Source organism: Myotis nattereri (genome assembly GCF_964212035.1).
Source record: "Myotis nattereri genome assembly, chromosome: 8".
Classification (NCBI taxonomy): Eukaryota; Metazoa; Chordata; class Mammalia; order Chiroptera; family Vespertilionidae; genus Myotis; species Myotis nattereri.
This window is the reverse complement of record NC_138083.1, coordinates 37526818-37547326: the sequence shown is the minus strand read 5'-3', so window position 1 is coordinate 37547326 and position 20509 is coordinate 37526818. Positions and strand designations below refer to the sequence as shown.

The following is a 20509-nucleotide window of genomic DNA, read 5'->3' as shown; positions in this document are numbered from 1 at the left end:
GGAAGTCCGTTCTGGCGTCGGACAAGAGCTACGGAAAAAGCGCCCGGGCAGATCTCGAGGTCGCAGGACTAGCGGTCCGCGCCGGCAGGTTCCGCCCCAGAATACTACCTTTTGCTTTTAGTTTCTCGTTTTAGCTCCAGAACCGTGGGTAACAACTTTTGTCAAAGTGTGCATTTTATATCCCGTTCCAGAAACACATCTACCAGCCAAGATCCGTTGGTCTCAATCAGTCCTGGTTACTGAAGCTGGGGGCAAGGTCATGGCTGCTTAGCAGCCACTGTCGGATGCTCAGTCGTGGTCCCGGTCAGCCGACGGCTAGCTGAGTGACAGTGTCACCGAGTCTTAACTTCCAACCACACTCAGGCCTAAGAGAGAGCCCCAGAAACCCAGCTCCCAGCCCAGAGAGAACTGTTCTCAGTAGCAGTAGTCACCACCTCGGTCTCTCCAGCCATAATCACCCAGTGTCCTCCCGCCAAACAGGTCTAATCTAATACCTCAGTCAGGCTGTAACCGGTCCCTGAGGGTGGGAACCTGCCTGTCTTGTTCTCGACTGTTTCCCTGGAACCTAGCACAAAGCCAGGCACAAAGGTTCAGCTAAGTACATATATTATGCATTTAATTAATGACAGCAATTTGGTATTAATAAATGGCTTCTATTTGAAAGCCTAGCACTGTGCTGGGTGGTTGTACTAGTCAAGGTCCAACCATGAAAGCAGAATTAAAAGGAGATATATATTAGGAGATTTATTGCTTGTATTAAGGCATTGGCTTATGTGATTGTGAGGGCTGGCTAGGTAAGTCCAAAATCCATAGGGTAGGCCATTTGTTTATGATTTCTAAACCTTACATCACCCTAGTAAGCAGGTATTAGCATCCCCAACTTACAGGGAAAAAAATAACTGAGGCTCAGAAAGGATACACAGCAAGAGAGTGGCAGAGCTAGGTAGGATTCAAACCAAGGTCTGACTGGCTGTTCTTGTCTCCATGCTGTTGCTCCTTAGCATGCCTGTCACATTTTCTCAGTGACACTGGACATGCCAATCTGTCTCAGTCAAAATTCATCTTTTAGTGGTTGCAGACTAGATCGGGCCCTTCGGTCATGGTTAATCACAATGAGCTGCTGCAAGATTAACCAGAGATGGCCTCTATCAGTCACAGTCATGGGTATCAATTTCAGCCTGTCATGTCAGTTTCATTTCCTGCATGAAGAAGCTCAGCTCCCTCCTCACCCCTCCCTATTCCCAGTCTCAGGTGCAGAGCTCCCTGGTCTCAGAGCTTCCTGTTGCAGCGGGGCTCATCTTCTCAGAGACTGCAGGGCACTGAATTATGGGTACTGAAGCTGTCGGTGGCCCGGGAATCTGACTTTGTGGGTCACATGTCCATACAGATCAGGTTTCTCGACCTTGGTAATACTGCCAGTTGGAGCTAGATGATTCTTTGTTGCCGGGGCAGTCCTGTGCATTATAAGATGGTTAGCAGCATCTGTGGCCTCCACCCACTAGATGTCAATAGCAACTCTCAGTTATGACAACCAAAAATGTCTCCAGACATTGCTAAATATTCCCTGGGAGGGGGGCGGGGCAAAATAACTCCACCCATGTTGAGAATCACTGATGTAGATGAAACAACCTCAAGTTATTTCCAAGTAGCACAAAGGCTGATCCTGTCTTTATGGGAGAAAGAGACACAGATCTGGGGTGTGTGCAAACCAGTCCTACTGCAGAACCCCCAGAGTGACAGATAGCTAAAGGAAATCTACTGGGAAAATTCAGGAAAGGAGTCACAAAACTCCTGAAAGCAATTGCCTCTGGAGTCTGCAGAGGGTTGAAGAATTGCTTTTCACTGAATAGCATTTTGTATCATTTAATGACTTATCTTTAAAAATAGAAGAAATAATATTAGTATTTGAAATTATAGGAAAATGTTTAGGGTTTAAGTTTTTTTTAAAAATAATTTTTATTTCTTGAAGTATTACAAAGAATATTACATATGTCTCCTTTATTCCCCCCCTTGACATTCCCCTGGCCCCTACCCCCTAGTGTCTTGTGTCCATTGGTTATTCTTATATGCATGCATATAAGTCCTTCGGTTGATCTCTTAACCATGCCCCCAAACCCTCCCCAGGCTTCCCACTATAGTCTGACAGTCTGTTCAATGCTGCTCTGCCTCTGCATCTACCCCTGTTCATCAGTCTATACTGGTCCCCATTATCTGTCCCAACCTCACCGGGGCCGTTTCAGCCTCATCGGGGCTGTTTCAACCTCACCGGGGCCGTCTAGACCTCACCGGGGCTGTCTCAACCTCCCTGGGGCCATTCCAACTTCACCGGGGCCGTTTGGGCCTCACCGGGGCTGTCCCAGCCTTACCGGGGCCGTCCCGACATCACCGGGGCCGTTTCAACCTCACCGGGGCCGTAGGGTTTAAGTTTTAAAAAGTATTTAGAATAGTTATGTGCAAGGTAACTTCAACTCTGGAAAAATACATGTACATGGAAAATTTGTTAGAAAATGCACCAGATTATTAGCAGTGGTTCTCATTGTGAGATTTTGGCAGACTCGTGCAACCACTGTGGAAAACAGAATGGAAATTCCTCAAAAAATTAAAAATGGAACTCCAATTTGATCCAGTGATTCCACTTCTAGGAATATATCCTAAGAAACCTGAAACACCAATCAGAAAGAATATATGCAGCCTAGGTTCATACAGTGCAATTTATAATAGCTAAGATTTGGAAACAGGCCAAGTGCCCATCAGCAGATGAATGGATTAAAAAACTGTGGTACATCTACACAATGGAATACTACATGGCTATAAAAAAAAGAATGAACTCTTACAATTTGCAACAGCAGGGATGGACCTAGAGAGTATTATGCTAAGCGAAATAGGCCAGTCAGAGAAAGATAAGTATCACATGATCTCACTCATATGTGGAATCTAATGGACAAAATAAACTGATGAACAAAATAGATCCACAGACATAGAACCATGAACAGACTGATAAATTTTAGAGGGAAGGTGGGGGTGGGCTTAGGGGAGAGAGATTAACTGGGGAATTAAATGCATATATGCATAGCCCATGGACACAGACAAGAGTGTGGAAAAGGCTTGGGAGGGGAGTGTGCAGGGAGGAGGGGGTCCATGGTGGTGGTGGTAGGGGAACAAAGCAACATCTGTAATACTTTCAACAATAATTTTTTTAAAAATTAAAAAAGAAAGATGGTCTGGCACATAATGCAATATACAAATCATGTATCATAGGAATGTACACTTTGAAACCTATATGATCTTATTAACCAACTAGAGGCCTGGTGCATGAAATTCGTGCACCGGGGGGGAGGGGGAGGATGTGTGTCCCTCAGCCCAGCCTGCACCCTCTCTAATCTGGGACCCCTCGAGGGATATCCGACTGCCCATTTAGGCCCGAGTGGGATCGGGCCTAAACGGGCAGTCGGACATCCATCTCACAATCCAGGACTGCTGGCTCCCAACCACTCGCCTGCCTGCCTGCCTGATTGCCCCTAACCATTCTGCCTGCCAGCCTGATCACCCCCTAACCACTCCCCTGCCAGCCTGATTGATGTCTAACTGCTCCCCTACTGGCCCGATTGCCCCTAACTGCCCTCCCCTGCTGGCCTGGTCGCCCCCAACTTCCCTCTCCTGCTGGCCTGGTCACCCCTAACTACCCTCCCTTGCCAGCCTGGTCGCCTCTAACTGCCCTCCCCTGCAGGCCTGGTTGCCCCTAACTGTCCTCCCCTGCAGGCCATCTTGTGTCCACCTGGGGGCGGCCATCTTGTGTGTTGGAGTGATGGTCAGTTTGCATATTACCACTTTATTATATAGGATGTCATGCCAATAAATTTAATTTTTAAAAAAGGAAGTGTCCTGAGGTGACTCACTTAGTAGAATACAAATGAAAGTGCTGGTACCTGTGCGTCAGGTAGTCCAAGGGGTGAGTTTAACTTTGACATGGATTGTGGGTTAATTTTAATATTTTTGCATTTATTTTTATGAAGATATCCTTTCCATTTGTGAAATATAGTTTCCTTTTTAAATAAACTTTTTTTTTTTACAGAGTTAATTTTGAGACAGGCATTATGTATGGGAATATGGCAACTGATGTGCAGGCGGTGGGCAGAGGCTGAGGTTGGGGGTTGCTGTCTACACTATCCACTCGGCTTCCATGGAGGGGTTTGCAGGGAGACGCAGAGGTAGGTGCTCCTTTTCAGGAAGAGGAGTGGGGCCGTGCTGTCTCTCCACACACAAGCCCCTCTGTGCCCTGGGGCCCACATCCTCACCGTTCCTTCTGTCTAGAATGCTCTCACCCAAGGTCTTCACCTCACTGGATATTTCTCTTCATTCAGCTCAAAAATAACTTCCCCAGGGGGCCGTGCTTGACTGCCTTATTTAAGGTGGTCTCCTTTAGTGATTCCTTCCTGGTGCTGATCACTCAGGAACTGTCTCTGACTGCTTGCCTCTTCTTTCCACTAGCCTGTGACTTCCTGGAGGGCAGGGACTTTGCCTTATTGCAAAGCCTAATGCAAGACCTGTGCCACATTCAGAGCTGCAAATATTAGTAAAATGAAAGTGTTGGGATCGCTCACCTCCAACTGTAGCCCTTCTCACAATGCCAACTTGTACTGGTGGTCAAGGGGGAGGGGAGGAGAGAAAGTGGAGAAAGAGAGAGAGAGAGAGAGAATCACCAAGGCAGTTTGTGGTTGAGCATCAAACACATTTATTTCACTTTTATTGAGTATACAAGAACAGAGAGCACACGCATACAGCACGGAGCACTGAAGTGGGGGAGCGTGGGGACCAGAGAAGAGAGAGGGGTGTGAGTAAAAAGGAACAGGACAGCATTGCAGTTGTTTGGTAAGGTGCTTTTGGGGGTAAAATAAATTAGAGTGATGTTGCTCATGCAATTTCAGGCCAGTCTTGGAATGTGCTTGCAGGATTCAAAACCCGAAACAGGTCCTGGAACTTCCTGTCCTCTCAGATGGAAAAGATCCAGAGAAAGCAAAGTAAAATGAAAGTCTGTGGGATGGCAGAGCAGAAAAAGGCCCTGGAGAACATCTGGCTTATCTGCGTCCTTTTACAAGTGCGACGGGAACCGAGGCCCCAGGAGAGCCCAGACGAGCTCGATGGCCCATGGCGAGCCAGGCACCGAGCCAGGATGGCCACGCAGCACCCCTGCCCGCCCTCTGGGCCTTCTCCACTATGCTACATGGTCTCTGGGGTGGAGAGGCAGCACAGAAAGAATGAGAAATAGAAAAAAGTAAAAAGGAAAAGTAGGTTGACGACAGACAAGACAAACGTCGATGTCCTTTGTGAAGAGGCGCATGGGGAGGAAACAGTGCCCTAGATTTAGCTTGCAGCTCCCCTCCTCCCTGGGGGCACTGACTGACTGTCGTGGAAGGAAGGTCAGCGCATTGGTGGGGTAGAGATCTCCACAAACGCCACTGGCCCATGAGCTAAGCCTGGTCACTTCATCCCTGCCCTGAAGCCACACACCCAGGGTCTGTAGGCAGGTGGAGAACCCAGAAAAAAATAATTCTCCCTCTGAAGTGTGTTCAGGATGCCTGGTTCCGGCAAAGACGGGGTGCCTGAGTCAAATTCTGGGTGAGCCAGAGAGGGTGGGGCTACACCAGCTTTTGGCCCAGAACGAGTGGGAGCTCTCAGGTTGAAAGGGGCTTCTGTATCAGGAACGTAAAAAGAAGCCTGGTGCACGGCAAGTGTGCTGTCGCACTCAGGGGGAGATGGAGCAGTCCCCCGGCCTGCTCTGGGGTGTGTGTGGCTGATTCTGCCATGGGATGCCCAGGCTCAGGGCTCTCTGCCCTCCCTCCATCCCATTTGTGTCCACAGAGGCACACTATTCTGGTTTCTTGTTCTGTCCCAGGTCAGCACCAAAGCAGCTAAGCGTATTTATCCTTGGGGTAATTGATAAGCCTGGGCTCTCTGGAGGGCATCCGTGGGCAACGTCCAATAATTGGAGAGAATGCAGAAATGCTCTGAGAGAGACAGCCCTGGTTAGAAATGTAAGGCTGGCTCAGGGGGCTTCCAAGGTGCCTCCATGTGCCCCACATTCTCTCAATCCAAGAACAGTGCCTGGCACAAGCAGGTACTCAATATATATTTGCTGAGTGAGTTTAGCAACTGCTTCAGAAACAGGACTGGGGAGGTGAGATGGGACTGATACGTTAAAGTGCAGTGGGACACACTCCCTCAGGAGGGGACTCATTGAGCTCAGGGGGCCAGCTTGTGCCAGGAGAGCCTGGGAAAGCCCCTGTGTGTCAATGCCAGGCTTTTGATGGGTTTTCTCCAAGGGCTTCTGTGGTCTTGATGCAATTTCTGGGACTCTGAGGGCACAGGCTCAGAGCTCAGATGCTGACCGAAGGGGAGGTCTCCAAAGCCAGGGTCTAACACGTGGATGGAGACTGTGAGCAGCACCACCTTTCACCCTCAGCTTTCACCTAGGCCTACCCTGTGTTTGGGGTCGCTCCCATGGCTGCTTCAGCCCACGAAGAGGAGAATGACTCAGACAGAGGACAGGAGTGGTAGAGGGAGAGACAGAGCTGGGAGTGTTCAGGAAGCCGGATAAAGCTACCATCCTCTGCAGTGGCCAAGGGCATCACCCCCCTTGGGATGGGGAGTTAGCTACCAGGATTTGGTCAGGGAAAGGCAAGACATGTGGCCAAAAAACCCCAGAGGACTGAGAACAGAGACAAGCCCCCTTAGGGAGGTAGGGGGACTGGGCCAGGGGATCCGCAGCAAAATCCTAACTCTGGGCCCCACATCTGAGCACGGACCAGGCCCTGGTTGTTACTGCCCAGGGGAGAAGGCATCTTGGACCATAGCTGTGTTGCTTCCTTCTTGCCAAACCCCCGCTTCTCCATTCGGGGACCCCTCCCCTCCCCACCAATCAACCAATGACAAATATCACACACTGAATTACTACACTGAACCCAGCAGCTCCTACTGTGAGCAGCCCACAGCCAGAGTCCAGGCCTCCTTGGCTGGGCCCGTTCAGTGAGATCTAGGAACCTTGGGATACATCAATCACAGTCAGATAATCATAATTTTAAACTGTCAGCTTCATACTTACCAGCACTGTTTATTTTAATATTTGTTTCCCGTTATATGTCATATACATAACTTAAAAGCACATCCATACAAATCTCCTACAAGCTGCACCTTCGTAATGAGAACCATAAACATACAATGTCTACTTCCCTTCCTGCGGGATGGTTTTCCGTCCCTGCTTTCTTTTCTTTTTCTTGTTTCAAATGAGTCATCTGCAGTGTCCCTCAGCAGGACCCGGACAGAGGGCAAGGGGTGCAGGGTTGGGAGGAGGGAGTCGAGACAGAAAATGACAAGACTTGTGAGGGGGAGGGGAGGCGGAAGGAAGGAAGGTGGATTTTGCAGCCCAGTGTCAAGACCCATAAAATAATAATCCAGTGTTCCTCCTCCTCCTTTCCGAGTGGGAAATGTCTTTTCTTTCTCGTTGTGTGTCTTGCTGCTTCAACGTGTCTCGCTTTGCTGCAAAAGGGTTTTCCTTTGCACTTGCACGGGCAACAGACACTGGAGAACAAACGGAAGGTCCGTCCACCGGATGTGCTGCGCAGTCGGTGCTGCATCCCAGCAGTCATCCTGGGCTGCTTGCTCGCGTCGCTCCGCGGGCCTTCGAAGGGGATAGCGAGGGATTATTGGCATTATAATTTTTTTTCCTGAAAAAATCCCACCAATTCTTCAATTCGTCTGCAAAGGAAATGTAGGTTTTCAGATGTTGGTTGTTGCTGTTGGCCGACTGCCCGGCCAGCCCCAGAAGCAGTGCAAGGATGCAGTGTTTCCTGTATATATATCTATATCTATATATATCTATATATATATATATATTTGCTTTTCCTCTCCCAGTCTCTCATCAGTGACAGTACGTCGCAGCTGGGACGTCGGTGTTGACTCGGAGAATCCAGAATGAAGGCCCCTTCTTAATGGTTCTCTGGCTTGAGTTGGACCAGAAACGCCAGCATCTCTTCATAGAGGTCAGGATTCCTGAAGCCAGAGTTGTTGTGAGGGTGGGGCGGGGCGGGACACAAAGGAAGGAGGAGGATAAGAAAAGTTAGTAACTTTTTGTCACCCACCTGCAAGTACATGGCAAGGTCATTTTTTAGGGAGCCTTTACCGAGGGCCCTTTATTATGGCTCAGGAAGACAGAGACTGGTCTAAGGCCAGGTAGCTTGTGAGTAGCAGCTGAGAACTGAACCCACATCTGTCAGACTCCAAGGCCCATGTACGTTTGCTTGTTTGTTTCCAGGGAAGTGGTATCTTTCCCTTTGGCCTGAAAATCTGTCCAAGTTTCCTTTAACACTGAGGGGCTAATAGCACACTCGGTTCACTTTTTCCTCCTATCATCTCTCCATTCTAAGAAATGTTTAGTCGTGATGACATGTTCTTCTTTTGATTTTTTTCTTTCTGTTCTCCTTGGGCCTGCTGTGCCCTGGGGATTAAACCCCAGAGTGCAGTGTTTAAATAAAGAAACTGGAGCCGGAGATCCCAACTCAGGTGTGACTCCAAAACGTAGTGGTTAAGGCCATGGGCTCTGCAATCACGAATCCCGGTTCAAATCCCACTCTACAGCCCACTGGCTCTGCACAAGTTTCTTAAAACCTCTTTAGGCCTCAGTTGCTTCCTCTGTAAAATGGGTTCTGCCTATAACTGCCTTAGTTATAAGTAGGATTCAAAACAAGGATCAGCATAGAGTAAGCGCTAAATAAATACAGGCTGTTTCTTGTTATTAGTGTTGCTGTTGTCAATGTAACCACGTGCTATTCTGATCTCCTTTAGGACAAGGACTGTCTTTTACTTATTGCTGCCTTTCCAATGCCCAGAAAAATGCCCTGAACATAGCAACTACCCAAAACTATGTAACAGGTGGCATGTCATTCTTGCCTTTTTTCACTCACAGATGGTCAAGGGCTAATAAAGTCATATAAATGCAATCCTTCTCAGTTTCTTTCTCAAGATGGAAAATCTGAGGCCCAGGTCCAATGACTTAGCAAGTCGATTAGAATCCAGAGCTCCTGCTTTGGAACAGGCCAGTTATTTTTTCCCCATTTACTTAAAATTTTGTAGGTAAGAAAGCTCTAGGGCGCTGGGTAAGTGCCACCCTCTGGCTGCCGGGGTTTGAGAGACAGGCCGTGTGGACGGAGGCAGGCCAGTGGGAGGTCATGGAGCAGAGGCCACACATCTGGCCTTCGAGGTTGCAGAGAAAAGAGAAGACTATGTGAGATAAGTGTGCTTTCCACACTCACAGCAAGAGCTTTAAGAAGGAAGAACTTCCAGAAGGAGGCCGAGTAGAATGGAGCAGAGAGATGTCTCTGGAGGATTTGGGAAGAGAAGATAAAGGCCAGCAAGATGGAAACCCAGGTGGAAACAGGGCCCTGTGCACCTGGCTGGTGGTGGAGGGTTACGGTCTGACTTGCTCAGGACTCTCATCCCTAAACATGGCAAAACCTCAAGGAAAAGGAAGCAGGTCCACACTGCCACGCACCTTCTGCGTGTGAGACACCGCCTGGTACGCTGCCCCCAGATTCACTTATGGAAGCCCTAATCCTCAAGGAGGGGGCATTTGGAGGCGGGACCGGAGGTCATAAGGGTGAAGTCCTCATGAAGGAAATTGGTGCCCTTGTAAGAAGAGACGAGAGAGAGATTATCTTTGCTCTCAGCCATGCGGCCTGTTCCAAATTGGCCTGTTCCAAAGCAGGAGCTCTGGGTTCTAATCAACTTGTTAAGTCATGGAACCTGGGCCTCAGGTTTTCCATCTTGGGACAGAAACAGAGGAGGATCGCATTTACATGACTTTATTAGCAGCACTTGACCATCTGTGAGTGAAAAAAGGCAAGAATGACATGCCGCCTGTGACACAGTTTTGAGAAGACAGTTGTCTGAAAACCAGAAAGTGGGCTCTCACCAGGAACTGAGCTGGCCAACACGCTGGCCTTGGACTGCCCAGCTCCTACCACCGTGATAAATAAACGTGCGTCGTTTAAGCCCCCAGTCTGTGGTATTCTGTTGTAGCCGCTCGAACGAAGAGCCACAGGTGTTGGTTAATTATTAGAGCAGCTCCACTTTAGAGATGCGCTCCCATTTGTAGATGAGGAAAGTGAGGCCCAGGGAGGTTCCCCTGGGCACACTGCTGGCAAGGTGTTTCTGCGCCAAAGCCTGGCTGTGTTCCTTCTGCTCAATTCTGCTGTGTCCTGAGGGTTTTGTATTCTAAGTTTGCTCACTGACTAATAAAATGTAAACAGGATCCTGGCTCCATGGGATGTCTTTAGAAGTAGCGGGGACACCTAAAGTGTGCCATTTACATTTATTCTTCTTGGATTATTGCTGCAGAGTCCGAATGAGCAGCATTTTGTTAGCCTACTTTGAGTTAATTGTAATAATAGTCATAATTAACTTCTATCCAGCACTTACTATGTGCCAGGCACTGTGCTAACTACTGCAGATGTCCCACCTCAGTACCCACTGACAATCCTGTCTCCCCTTTCCTACCACTTCTGATTTACTTTTCTGGGTCTAGGGCAGGGGTGGGCAAACTTTTTGACTCGAGGGCCACAATGGGTTCTTAAACTGGACCGGAGGGCCGGAACAAAAGCATGGATGGAGTGTTTGTGTGAACTAATATAAATTCAAAGTAAACATCATTACATAAAAGGGTACGGTCTTTTTTTTTTAGTTTTATTCATTTCAAACGGGCCGGATCCCAAAGAACCCAGGAACCAGGCTTCTGCCCCACTGTTATTCATGATATCTGGTGGGTGGGTGGTCAAAGCTGTGACAGGGACCAAGCCACAGGGTGGGTTCTCTGATGGAAACCACGCTCAGAGGACCTTGCCACAGTTCCCTCCTCCCTCTCACCGCTACTGAACCTCCTGAGCCTTACCTGTGGCTTCTTGTCCCTCTCCTCCGGGGATGGGTCTGTTTCTCTATATACGACAGCTTTGGTTACCAGCATGTCAGGATGCTGAAGTTTGGCCTCCTTAATGGCCAAAGCCAAGGCCTGGTAGGAAAGAACAGCAAAGTGAGGAACCACAGAATATCAATACGAGAGACTATAGAGACCAACAAGCCGCCTAGTATGCAGCCTGCAGAACAGGAGGCTCAGGGAGGGGCAGTGGTCAAAGAATTAAAGGAAGAGACTAGAGCCTGAGTCTTCTGGCTCCTCCTGAATCCCATTCAATGTCCTTCCCTTGGGGGGCCCTTGTCTAGATAGGATGGGCAGAAAGTGTACATCTTCGTAGCCCACAAGGGCAACCATCCATGAGTAACCCAATATGGCAGGGATCGGGGACTGGGCAGTGCCACTGGAGTAGCATTCCTCATTCCCATACCTGGTCTTGATCAACATCTTCGTCCCCAGTAATAATGATTCGCTTCTCGATCCTCGTCTCAGAAAACCCTCCTTTCACAGTCTGCAGGGGGAGAGAGAGGCAAGGTCAGCCTTGGGTCCTGCTGGACCAGCAGCTGTGACAGGAGACCTGTCCAAAGTATCCCTCAAGGGCATGGCTGGAACCAGCCGTCACCTCTCCTGGCTCCCTCAGATTTTTCCTCTTCTGGTTGTGGGAATTCACACTGCAGATCTAGCCTGGTGGCCACCACTCCCCCAAGCACCACACTGTCCCCTCTAGGTCTCCCAAGCCCAGATCAAATGCTCTCCCTGACCCTGGTTGGCAATCCTTCCACCTTCCTGCCTCAGTACTCCCCGAACACCAGATTCATCTCCCTCATGGTCCTGGGCCTCTGCCCTTTGCCGACCTTTTGTGCAGGACCTGGCCTTGCTCACCAGGCTGGAACTCTTGGGGACAGGAGTGTCTTCTGTTCATCTCTGTATCCCCTCCTCCCCACCCCTCTGTTCAGCCTGACCAGGACAGGTGCTAAACGCAAGTTTGTTGAATGAACACATGAATGAAATGTGAATGGTGACAAGGTTCTACCTTAAATGACTTCAAACCACAGTACAAGAGAAATTTCGTTGACAATACTGGTAACCACCACTGTTTTCTGAAGGGGCAAGTTTGGGTGTAAGTTTAGAAGTAGAATTGCTTGGCATATTCAAGGAGGGTGGTGGCTGAGAGAAGTTCTGGCTGGAGTGGGGAGGGGAGGGGACTCCTGGTTGGCAGGGCTAGGAGGGACTCTGGGAAAAAGAGTTTTCTGAGCTGTATTCGGTGGGGTGTGTGATAGAAAACCTTCCCATAAAGCTTTCAGTGAAATAAATATTGCTTACTAACGCTTTTGGTGAGAGTGGGTGAGAGTGGGGACTGTGCAGAGGTGCTGAGTCCTACAGAGGAGGAGGCAGGGCTGGGGCAGTGTAGAAAGGGCCAGTGCCACCTATCAGACTTCTTCAGATAGCTCAGCAGAACCTGCAACTCAACCTGGCTCCCTGGCATCTCTCCTTCAGGCCTCCATCCCTGGCCTGGGACCCCTCCTGCTTCCTTCTGGCTACTCAGTCATGAACGTGCCAGCCAGCCTTCAGCCCTGTGTCTTCATTGGCTGAGTCACGGCTGACGCATCAGGAATGCCTCCCTTCTTGGCCATTCCTCTTCCTTCTCCCACTCTGACTCCCACCCTGGTCCAGGCCCTCCATCCCTAGTCTCTCCATCACTCACTCCCTTCTTTCTCCCATCACCCTGCACATCCTGGTGGATCTAATCTCTCCTTCAACCCCTTCTCACTGGCTCACTCCCCAGTGAAGAAACATTGATGGTTTTCCAATAGCTCTCAGACCAGGGCCCTCCATCGCCACAGTTGTCCTGGAATTTGTGTTATTTGTCTCTATTCTGCTTCCTCTGGCCCCAGTCCAACCCAATTTCCCACAGTTATGCTGCTTCTGGCTACCAGAGAACACTACTCCTGTTTCCCACAGCATGCATTGCTTACAGCCCCTCCACTAGCCGCTCAGAGTAAAATCTGCTCAGTGAACAAATAAACAAATGCAGTGTCTGCTCCCATCTTCTGCACTGCGTAGTACACCTGCCGCTGTCCTCTCCTCCCCTCACAAGTCCTCCCTGGATTTCCAAGACCCTGCGCAAACCCAACTTTCCCCAGAAGATCCTTCTCACTCTTTGAGCCTTCCTCATATCACCCCTCTAAATCCCTCCGGCACTTAAGGTCTGTAAGATGCAAATGCTATGGTCCACAGTGACTTCCAAGGAGATGGTCTCGTCCCCCAAGCCTGACTGTCAGTGTTGAAGACCAGGTCCATGCCCAGGACAGACCGTAACACAGACCAAGTGCACGGCTCTCCTGGAACTGGGAACGCCACGGGTCTTCTCTGTCCACGTGACAGTGGCAGTGGCCTTCCCAAGCCCCACAGCCAGGCTGGGCCCTGTGGCACCTGCTGCTACTCACTTTAGTAACATGGGTGGTGGTGGAGGTGGAGAGGGTTTCCGCGGTGGCGCCGTAGGTGCTGGTGAGGACATCTTTCCCGATGATCTGCAGAATATAACCACCCCCCGCCCGGGATCAGGTGAGGATGCTGGCCGTTGCAGGGTGGGTAAACCAAGGGACAAGTTGGGGAGGGGTCCCATGAAGGTGGGCTGAGAAGCCAAGATGCTACGAACCACTGAATCTAAGAATTCAGGAATACTGGACTCTTCAGAGTGCTAAACCCACAAAATTCTCAAAGCCTGGAATCTAAGATTCCTAGAACCTGAGATTCCTAAGGCCCAGAATTCCAACAAGACCCTAGAATTTAAGAATCCTGGCATCTTAGAAGAATGACCAGAGGGATCCAAGGTGGAAACAAAGTCCCCTCTCAATCCCCCACCCTTCCAGAGCTGGGAGCATGTTCTCTCGTGGGCTAGATGATGCAAATGACAGATCTGGAGAATACAGGAGTTGCAGGAGACCTCACAGGGACAGACACGGCTCACAGGGCAGCCACCGACAGAGCCAGGTCCAGAAGTCAAGCCTCTGGACTCCTAATCCATAATAACTACTGTGTTCTGAGTCCACTGCTCCTCCTGGTCAGTAAGGAGAGCAGATGCAAAAGAGCTACCACATCACAGGCACCACCAAAGGGAGGTGCCACTTCACCCCCACATTGCCAATGCCCTGCTTGGGGTGGGGGAAGGAACGGAGGGCTATGGACAAGACTCTGGTGGGCACCAGGGAACCTGTGGGCCTCTGAAAATGATATCGTTTCCTGGTGCTGCATTCGAAAGGGAAGCCTTCTGGGCTCCACGCTGCACTTGCTGCAGGCCACCTGTGGACCCAGGTCCACATACTCAGCGTGGAGTCCCCTAGCCTGAGCTGGCCTCGCCCACTTACCGGAGAAAGAGAACGGATTTCCGTGGCCACCGTCTGTGGGCCTGGGATCATGGCAGCTGCCCCCTTCCCGGACTTGAGACTGTTCTCCTGGGGAAACAATAGTGCTCAGATGGCCAGGTCTCAGGTGGGTGGCCCCCAGGATGGCCAGGGCACGTGGCCATGTAGCTCTCATGGCCACAGGGTTGACATTAGAGGCAGAGAGCTGAAGGCATCATTTGGCTCAATCTCCTCTCACTCATCACCCACTCACTCACTCATGCACACACTTACACGCTCACTCAACTCATTCATTCAGCAAATATTTGCGGAGTGCCTGGCATGAGGGACACTGTGGTGAACAAGACATGGTTCTGCTCTCGGGAAGCACTAACAAAAGGGCTGAGACATCCAGGTTCTCATCCTGGTCCTGCCATGTTCTAGCCATGTGACCTGGGGCAGAGCCACCTCCCCTCTGTGGGCCTCATGAATGCACCTCGAAAAGGGCAGCCCTGCCATGTAGGGTCATCAGTGGCAACAAATGTCCCACTCTAGTCTCCCCCACTCTGCTGATGACGGGGGAGGCTCTGTGTGAGCGGGGGCAGTGGGCATTCTGAAAATCTCTTTACTTTCTGCTCAATTTTGTTGTGAATCTGCTAAAACTGCTCTGAAAGTCTTAAAAAATATGTTCTTAAAATGGGACCCCTGCCCTACTCCCACAGAGACATTATGAGGCTAACAGAGGAGAAAGAGCGTTGCAAATGGAAATCTACAGTATGAACACAGTATAGGCTGGCTACTAATAACATCATAATAACTACTGTGTTCTGAGTCCTTGATATGTACTAGATATTATCCTAAGGATGCACTGTCTCATTTAGTCATCAGAACAAATCATTTTAATATTCCTGTTTTACAGCTGGAGACTGGAGGGCCAGAGAATGTTAAGTGGCTTGTTCAAGTTCCCCAGCAAGTTAGTAACACAGCCCGGATTTAGACACATGTTCGTCAGGCTCCAGTCCAACACGCTCCTTCCACACACCCCTGCCCTCCGAGTTCCCACCCGTGAGCCAGCTCTCCTGGTCCTACCCTGGATTCTGACAGGCAGATATTCCTGGAACTGGCTCCAGATTTACTGGCCCACATCTGGCAAGAGGCCTGGCTGCCTGCCTCTCCCTCACACTTTCTGCACCATCTCAGGGCTCAGCCTTGTCTGTCCAGGGGCCCGGAGATGTGTCCCTTCTGCAGCTGCCCAGGGGCTGAACCTGGTCCTGGTCTGTGCCTGGTACACACCCAGGCCTCTGCCTGCCGGGGGGGGGGGGGGGGCACGTGAGGAAGGAGCCCTCTGTCTGCCTTTGCCCTGACTGCTCAGCCTGCCTCCAGGTGAGGCTGTCAGTGGCCTGGACACCTGGCACTCCATCCACCTTTGTCAGATAAAGTCCCCAGAGGTGGCATTCGAAGCAGGCCTTAGAAGGACAGCCTTCCAGATTCAAGGCTTCCTTTCCTCCAGCTTAGGAAGCAGCCAGTAGCCACTCTGAGCCCCTTCGGGCCATTCTCCCCAAGCTGCCTCTTGTGCCACTGCTTCCACCTTTACCCCGAAAACAGAGACCACTACTAGGGGCACAGGTCATTGAAAACCACCCGCTCCCCCTGCCTTTCCTAGTTCGCGGACTGTCTTCTCTCTCACCATCTCTACTCTGGACCCTTCCTCCCAGGGACGCAGGGCTCTCCTCCTCCCATCCTCTCTCTGGACCACCTCAGCCACTCAAGGCTTCCTCATCAAGGCCACTGTCCCCCGTCCCTTTATCTGCACCCCAGATCTTTCTTGAGCCCTAGGCCTTTAAAACCAACTGTGTCCTAGACATTTTCCCTTGGAAATGCCCCACAGGTCCCACGGACTCATCGCTGCCTCCTCTCGCCTCAAAGAGCATTCCCTCCAGTGCTCTGTTTATATCTTCTCAGACTGGAGGGGCGTCACCTGGAGGACTTGTGAGAGCACCGACGCTGGGCCTCTCCCCAGAGTTTCTGAATCAATAGGTCTGGGTGGGGCCCGAGAAGTTGCCTTTCTAATGGGTTCCCAGAACCAAGCTTTCAGAACAGCTGGGCTAGTGAGCAGCGTCACCAGCCCGTCTCTCCTCCTGTCACCAGAACATTCTACCAATGACCAAATCCTACACTTCCCTCCTCCACGTATCTGGTAACCCTGTCCCTCTCCTTGGCATCCACCTCCTCATGCTCTGGCCTTGCACCAGCCCCTGAACTAGTTCCCTGCCTTCTCTTTTGGTCTCTTAATGGCACATGGACTCAGGGACACTGTCTCCTTCAGGGCTGGATTCTCAGCGCCTGGCGCAGTACTTCACACGGCGTGGGTGTTCAGTAAATATTTGCTGAGGACAGGAAAGAAGTGGGAGGAAGGAGGAAGGAGGGAGGGGGTGAAAGAGGGAAGGAAGAAAAATAAAAAGGACCCATGCCCCAAGGGAAGGAAGTTGGCTCCAGTCATGTTGCACACAGGTTGTTAGAGTGGTCATTCTAGAACGCAAATACTTATTTTGATGGCATCATGTCCCCACTTAAAAAATTCAAGTAATTCTCCATCGTGTCCAGGACGAAGTTTGAACTTCATCTATGATGTCTGAGGCCCTTCAAGCCCTGGCCCAGCCTTCCTTTTCAGCCTCTCCTCTCCCAGCGCCGCCCCCGCCCCCCCCCCGCCCCCCCCCCAACACTTGGCATCTCACTTCACCGACCAAATGCTATGCTCCTTCACATCCTTGCCTTGGCACCTGCTGTTCCCACTACCTGGAATGGCTTCTCCTGTGATTGTACCTTAATCTATCCTTCAAGCATAGCTCCGATGTCACTACTCAGATAAAGCCTTCCCCGGCTCCTATGGCGTCACCCATACCTCTTCTTCCTGTACCCCCTAGGAGACACTGTTCCAAGAGGGCAGGAAAAATAACAGCTGCTCACATGACAGACCACTTACTACGTTGCCAAACTCTTCTGAGGGCTCTGCACAGATTAACCTTAGTCCATCCTCACACCAACCCTGTGAGGGACATGCTATCAGCCCTCACCCCACTTGACAGAAGTGGAAACTGAGGCGTGAAGAGGTTCAGGTAACTTGCCCAAGGTCATCCAGCCAGGAAGTGGGAGAGCTGGGCCTTGTTCACCACCGTGTGCCTGGGTCCTAAACACAGGGCACAGCACATTCAATGCGCCCATGGTTATTCTTTGGAGGAATGAAGTCTAGCAGGCAGTATCTTTTCTTCAACTCTGTATCCCTATACCGGGCAGGAAATATAGGCTAATAAATGTTTTTGGAACAAATGAATGGATGGATGGATGATGAGTGAATGAATGATGCAACTGCCTGCTTGCCGTAGCATGAATTTAAATTTAGCCCTGTCAGCGTCCTGATGCCACGCGGCAAAGGGTTGAGGGGAGAGGAGGAACTGAGTGACCGGGGAAAAGCATGCAAGCTGGAACTGGTTTGGGTTTATTTATCTTAAAGTCGTTGTTTACTCAAAACCTACCTCCAGGTAGCCTAAATTAATATAATTTTCTTCCTATGTGTATATCAGGGGGTTGGCAATAGAAAACACTTGAAAACAACTTCCAACAGCTCAAGACAGATCTGGCCCAGGCAATGATACCTGCCCCTGTCCCTGCCCCTGCCCCAGCCCTGGTCTCGACCCAGCCTCAGCCCCATGCGGCAAGTGTTCACAATGGTCGGGATGAGGGAACAGAGCAGGGGGGTTGAGGTGGACAGTAGGGCGTCTGGAGTCAGAATTGCCTGGGTTTGCCCTGGCTCGACCACTTACTGGGTCTGTGACCTTGGGTAAGTCATGTTACCTCTCTGAACTCTGGTTTCCTCATCTGTAAAGGGCAAAGAAAAGAAAGAGTGACCTCCTCACAGTTTTTGCGACGACCAAGGAGATCATTGCCTGGCACCAAAATCTGTGTGCCAAGTGCTATTGGTTCTGTGTCATCATTGAAGGATCTGATGTTGCTGGACCCTCTCAGGAATCTGTGAACCAGCTAGGATAGGGATTATTCCCATTTTTACAGATGAGGACACCTGAGGCCAAGGACCTCCCTTCATGGGCCAGACAGCAAAAAGGTAGCAGAAACAAGGGCTCCCTCGGAAGATAATCTAAACTCTTGAGCTTCCAACTTAGGTTCACTGGACGCCATCTACTGACCGAGGCAAGGAAGTGGCCGGAGATGGAAGAAAATGTGCAGCTGCTAGAAGGATGAGCCCTCTGGTTGGACTTTCAGGCACAACCCTCAGGCGTTGCCAATAAGCAAACAGAGCACCATCCTCCTAACTTTACTGCTGCTGGGCTGAGATGGCCCGGATAACCAACGCCCAGGAATTGCACCTCCCACAGTATTCTATTTGGAAAACTGAGTCTGACCAGATGGCCTGTGGCAACTACGGTGCCAGACAATTTGACTGTATGTCCCAGACCTGACGCAGGGAGGGCAGATGAGGACGTCCTGAAGCAGCTGGCGGTGTCAGCTTGTTATCTGGCTATTTCTGGGGCAGGAAGGCTGGTCAGAGAGAGAAGTCTCCTGGGTCCTACTTACCATGGTGGTTGATATGGTCTCAGTGGTGATGGAGGGAGCAGTGGTTATGAATTCCTTTCCCCCTAGGGCAGTCCCATCCACCTGTGGTCAGAGGAAGGCGTCATCAGAGAGGGACACAGAGAGAAGCCAGATTCACCTGCAGCATCTGCCCCCTGGGCTCACGGCAATCCCAGCGACAAAGTGACAGGATGTGTGAGTGAACGTGCACTGGGGGCACGTGGGTGTTCACACACAGACTGAATTACAGACGGGCCTCATAGGCCCTCCGGTTCACTTCAGTCATCTTACTTGATTGACAAAGGAAAAATAATCCTAGACAATTTGATCAATTCTATCCCAGTTTTAATGCATGTATTCTTTGACCTGGTGATCCCATTGCTAGGAATTCACTATTGGGATATAAACTTTGAAAACTTTGCCAAGAAGTATAGACAAGGAAGTGCACTGCAGCACTCATCGTTAACTGCGGAAGAGGAAAACAAGCACAGGCCCATCGATGGGAGGCTGTGTGGAAAACCAGGGTCCCCTCCTGAGTGGAACTAAAAAGATTAAGGTGGGTCCACATATGCCAGCAAAGGTCGATCTCCAATAAGATCGTTAAAAAGGTAAGGTGTAAGACAGAACAATCTCTTTCCTGTAGAATTTTTAAATATCTAGAGATGTAAGTATGCACGTTGGTATATGCATTCATATTTTTCTGGGAGGAATCAGAAAAAATTTCATTTAGTTCTGTTTGAATTTCATAACTGTGACCATTTTGATGTCAGTAAGGATTACTGAGTTGTGGAATTGGGGGCCAACTTTGTTTTCTTTTTATTTCTCTGTATGAAAACAAAACCCACGTTACAAAACAGGCCAGAGGAGGAACACGTCGCCTGAGGTCACAGCTCATCAGAACTCTAGAGTCCAGACCCAGGAGTCTCGACCACTGCACTAGCAGCCTCTTCAACCTCATGCGTGTTATAAAAGCGGGAGGGAAAATTCTGGAAATGGCAGCATTCCCCATGTTGTGTTGGTTTACGTTGTTCTTCAGTCCTTAAGACAAAGACTGGTCTCCGGAGCAAGAAAGCCCTCAGCACAGCAACTCTCTGGCCAGAATGAACCAGAACCACAATCTCAATTTTGAAAGTTTAAAAACCACAGAAGGAACTTCGGAACCACCTGTATGAATGCACGACAGCTTCTCTGGGGTACTCAGTGTGTTTCCTCTCACTAAGACAGCGGTTCTCAACCTGTGGGTCACGACCCCTTTGGCGGTCAAACAACCCTTTCACAAGGGTCGCCTAAGACCATCCTGCATATCAGATATTTACATTACGATTCATAACAGTAGCAACATTACAGTTATGAAGTAGCAACGAAAATAATTTTATGGTTGGGTCACAACATGAGGAACTGTATTTAAAGGGCCAGAAGGTTGAGAACCACTGCACTAAGACAATGATTTGGGGGTCTCTTTTTCCCCCCGTTTATTCATTTTGCCAATCTGATGTGGAACCCTTGTGCATAAAAAAAACGACCCAACATGAGCCATTGTGACTGAAGCTGGCTTGGGGTCTCACATCTTCTCTTTCCGAGCAGGCCCTGGGGTACATCAAGAAACCTCTCGCCCTGGCCA

The 20509-nt window shown here is 50.1% G+C and overlaps 1 protein-coding gene across 1 annotated transcript in view; it reads right to left on the bottom strand.

Annotated features, from left to right (window-relative positions):
* Nucleotides 1-7083: 7083 nt before the first annotated feature.
* EPB41L1 (erythrocyte membrane protein band 4.1 like 1) overlaps nt 7084-20509 on the bottom strand; it is a gene marked incomplete at its 5' end in the record, with an annotated part of 50660 nt that continues 37234 nt past the window's right edge. The window contains 6 exons of the mRNA XM_081097575.1: nt 7084-7675; nt 10940-11056; nt 11388-11468; nt 13405-13488; nt 14326-14412; nt 18892-18972. Of these exons, the coding sequence (XP_080953701.1) occupies nt 7640-7675; nt 10940-11056; nt 11388-11468; nt 13405-13488; nt 14326-14412; nt 18892-18972 (486 nt within the window). The 3' untranslated portion in view covers nt 7084-7639. The remainder of the gene's footprint in view (nt 7676-10939; nt 11057-11387; nt 11469-13404; nt 13489-14325; nt 14413-18891; nt 18973-20509) is intronic.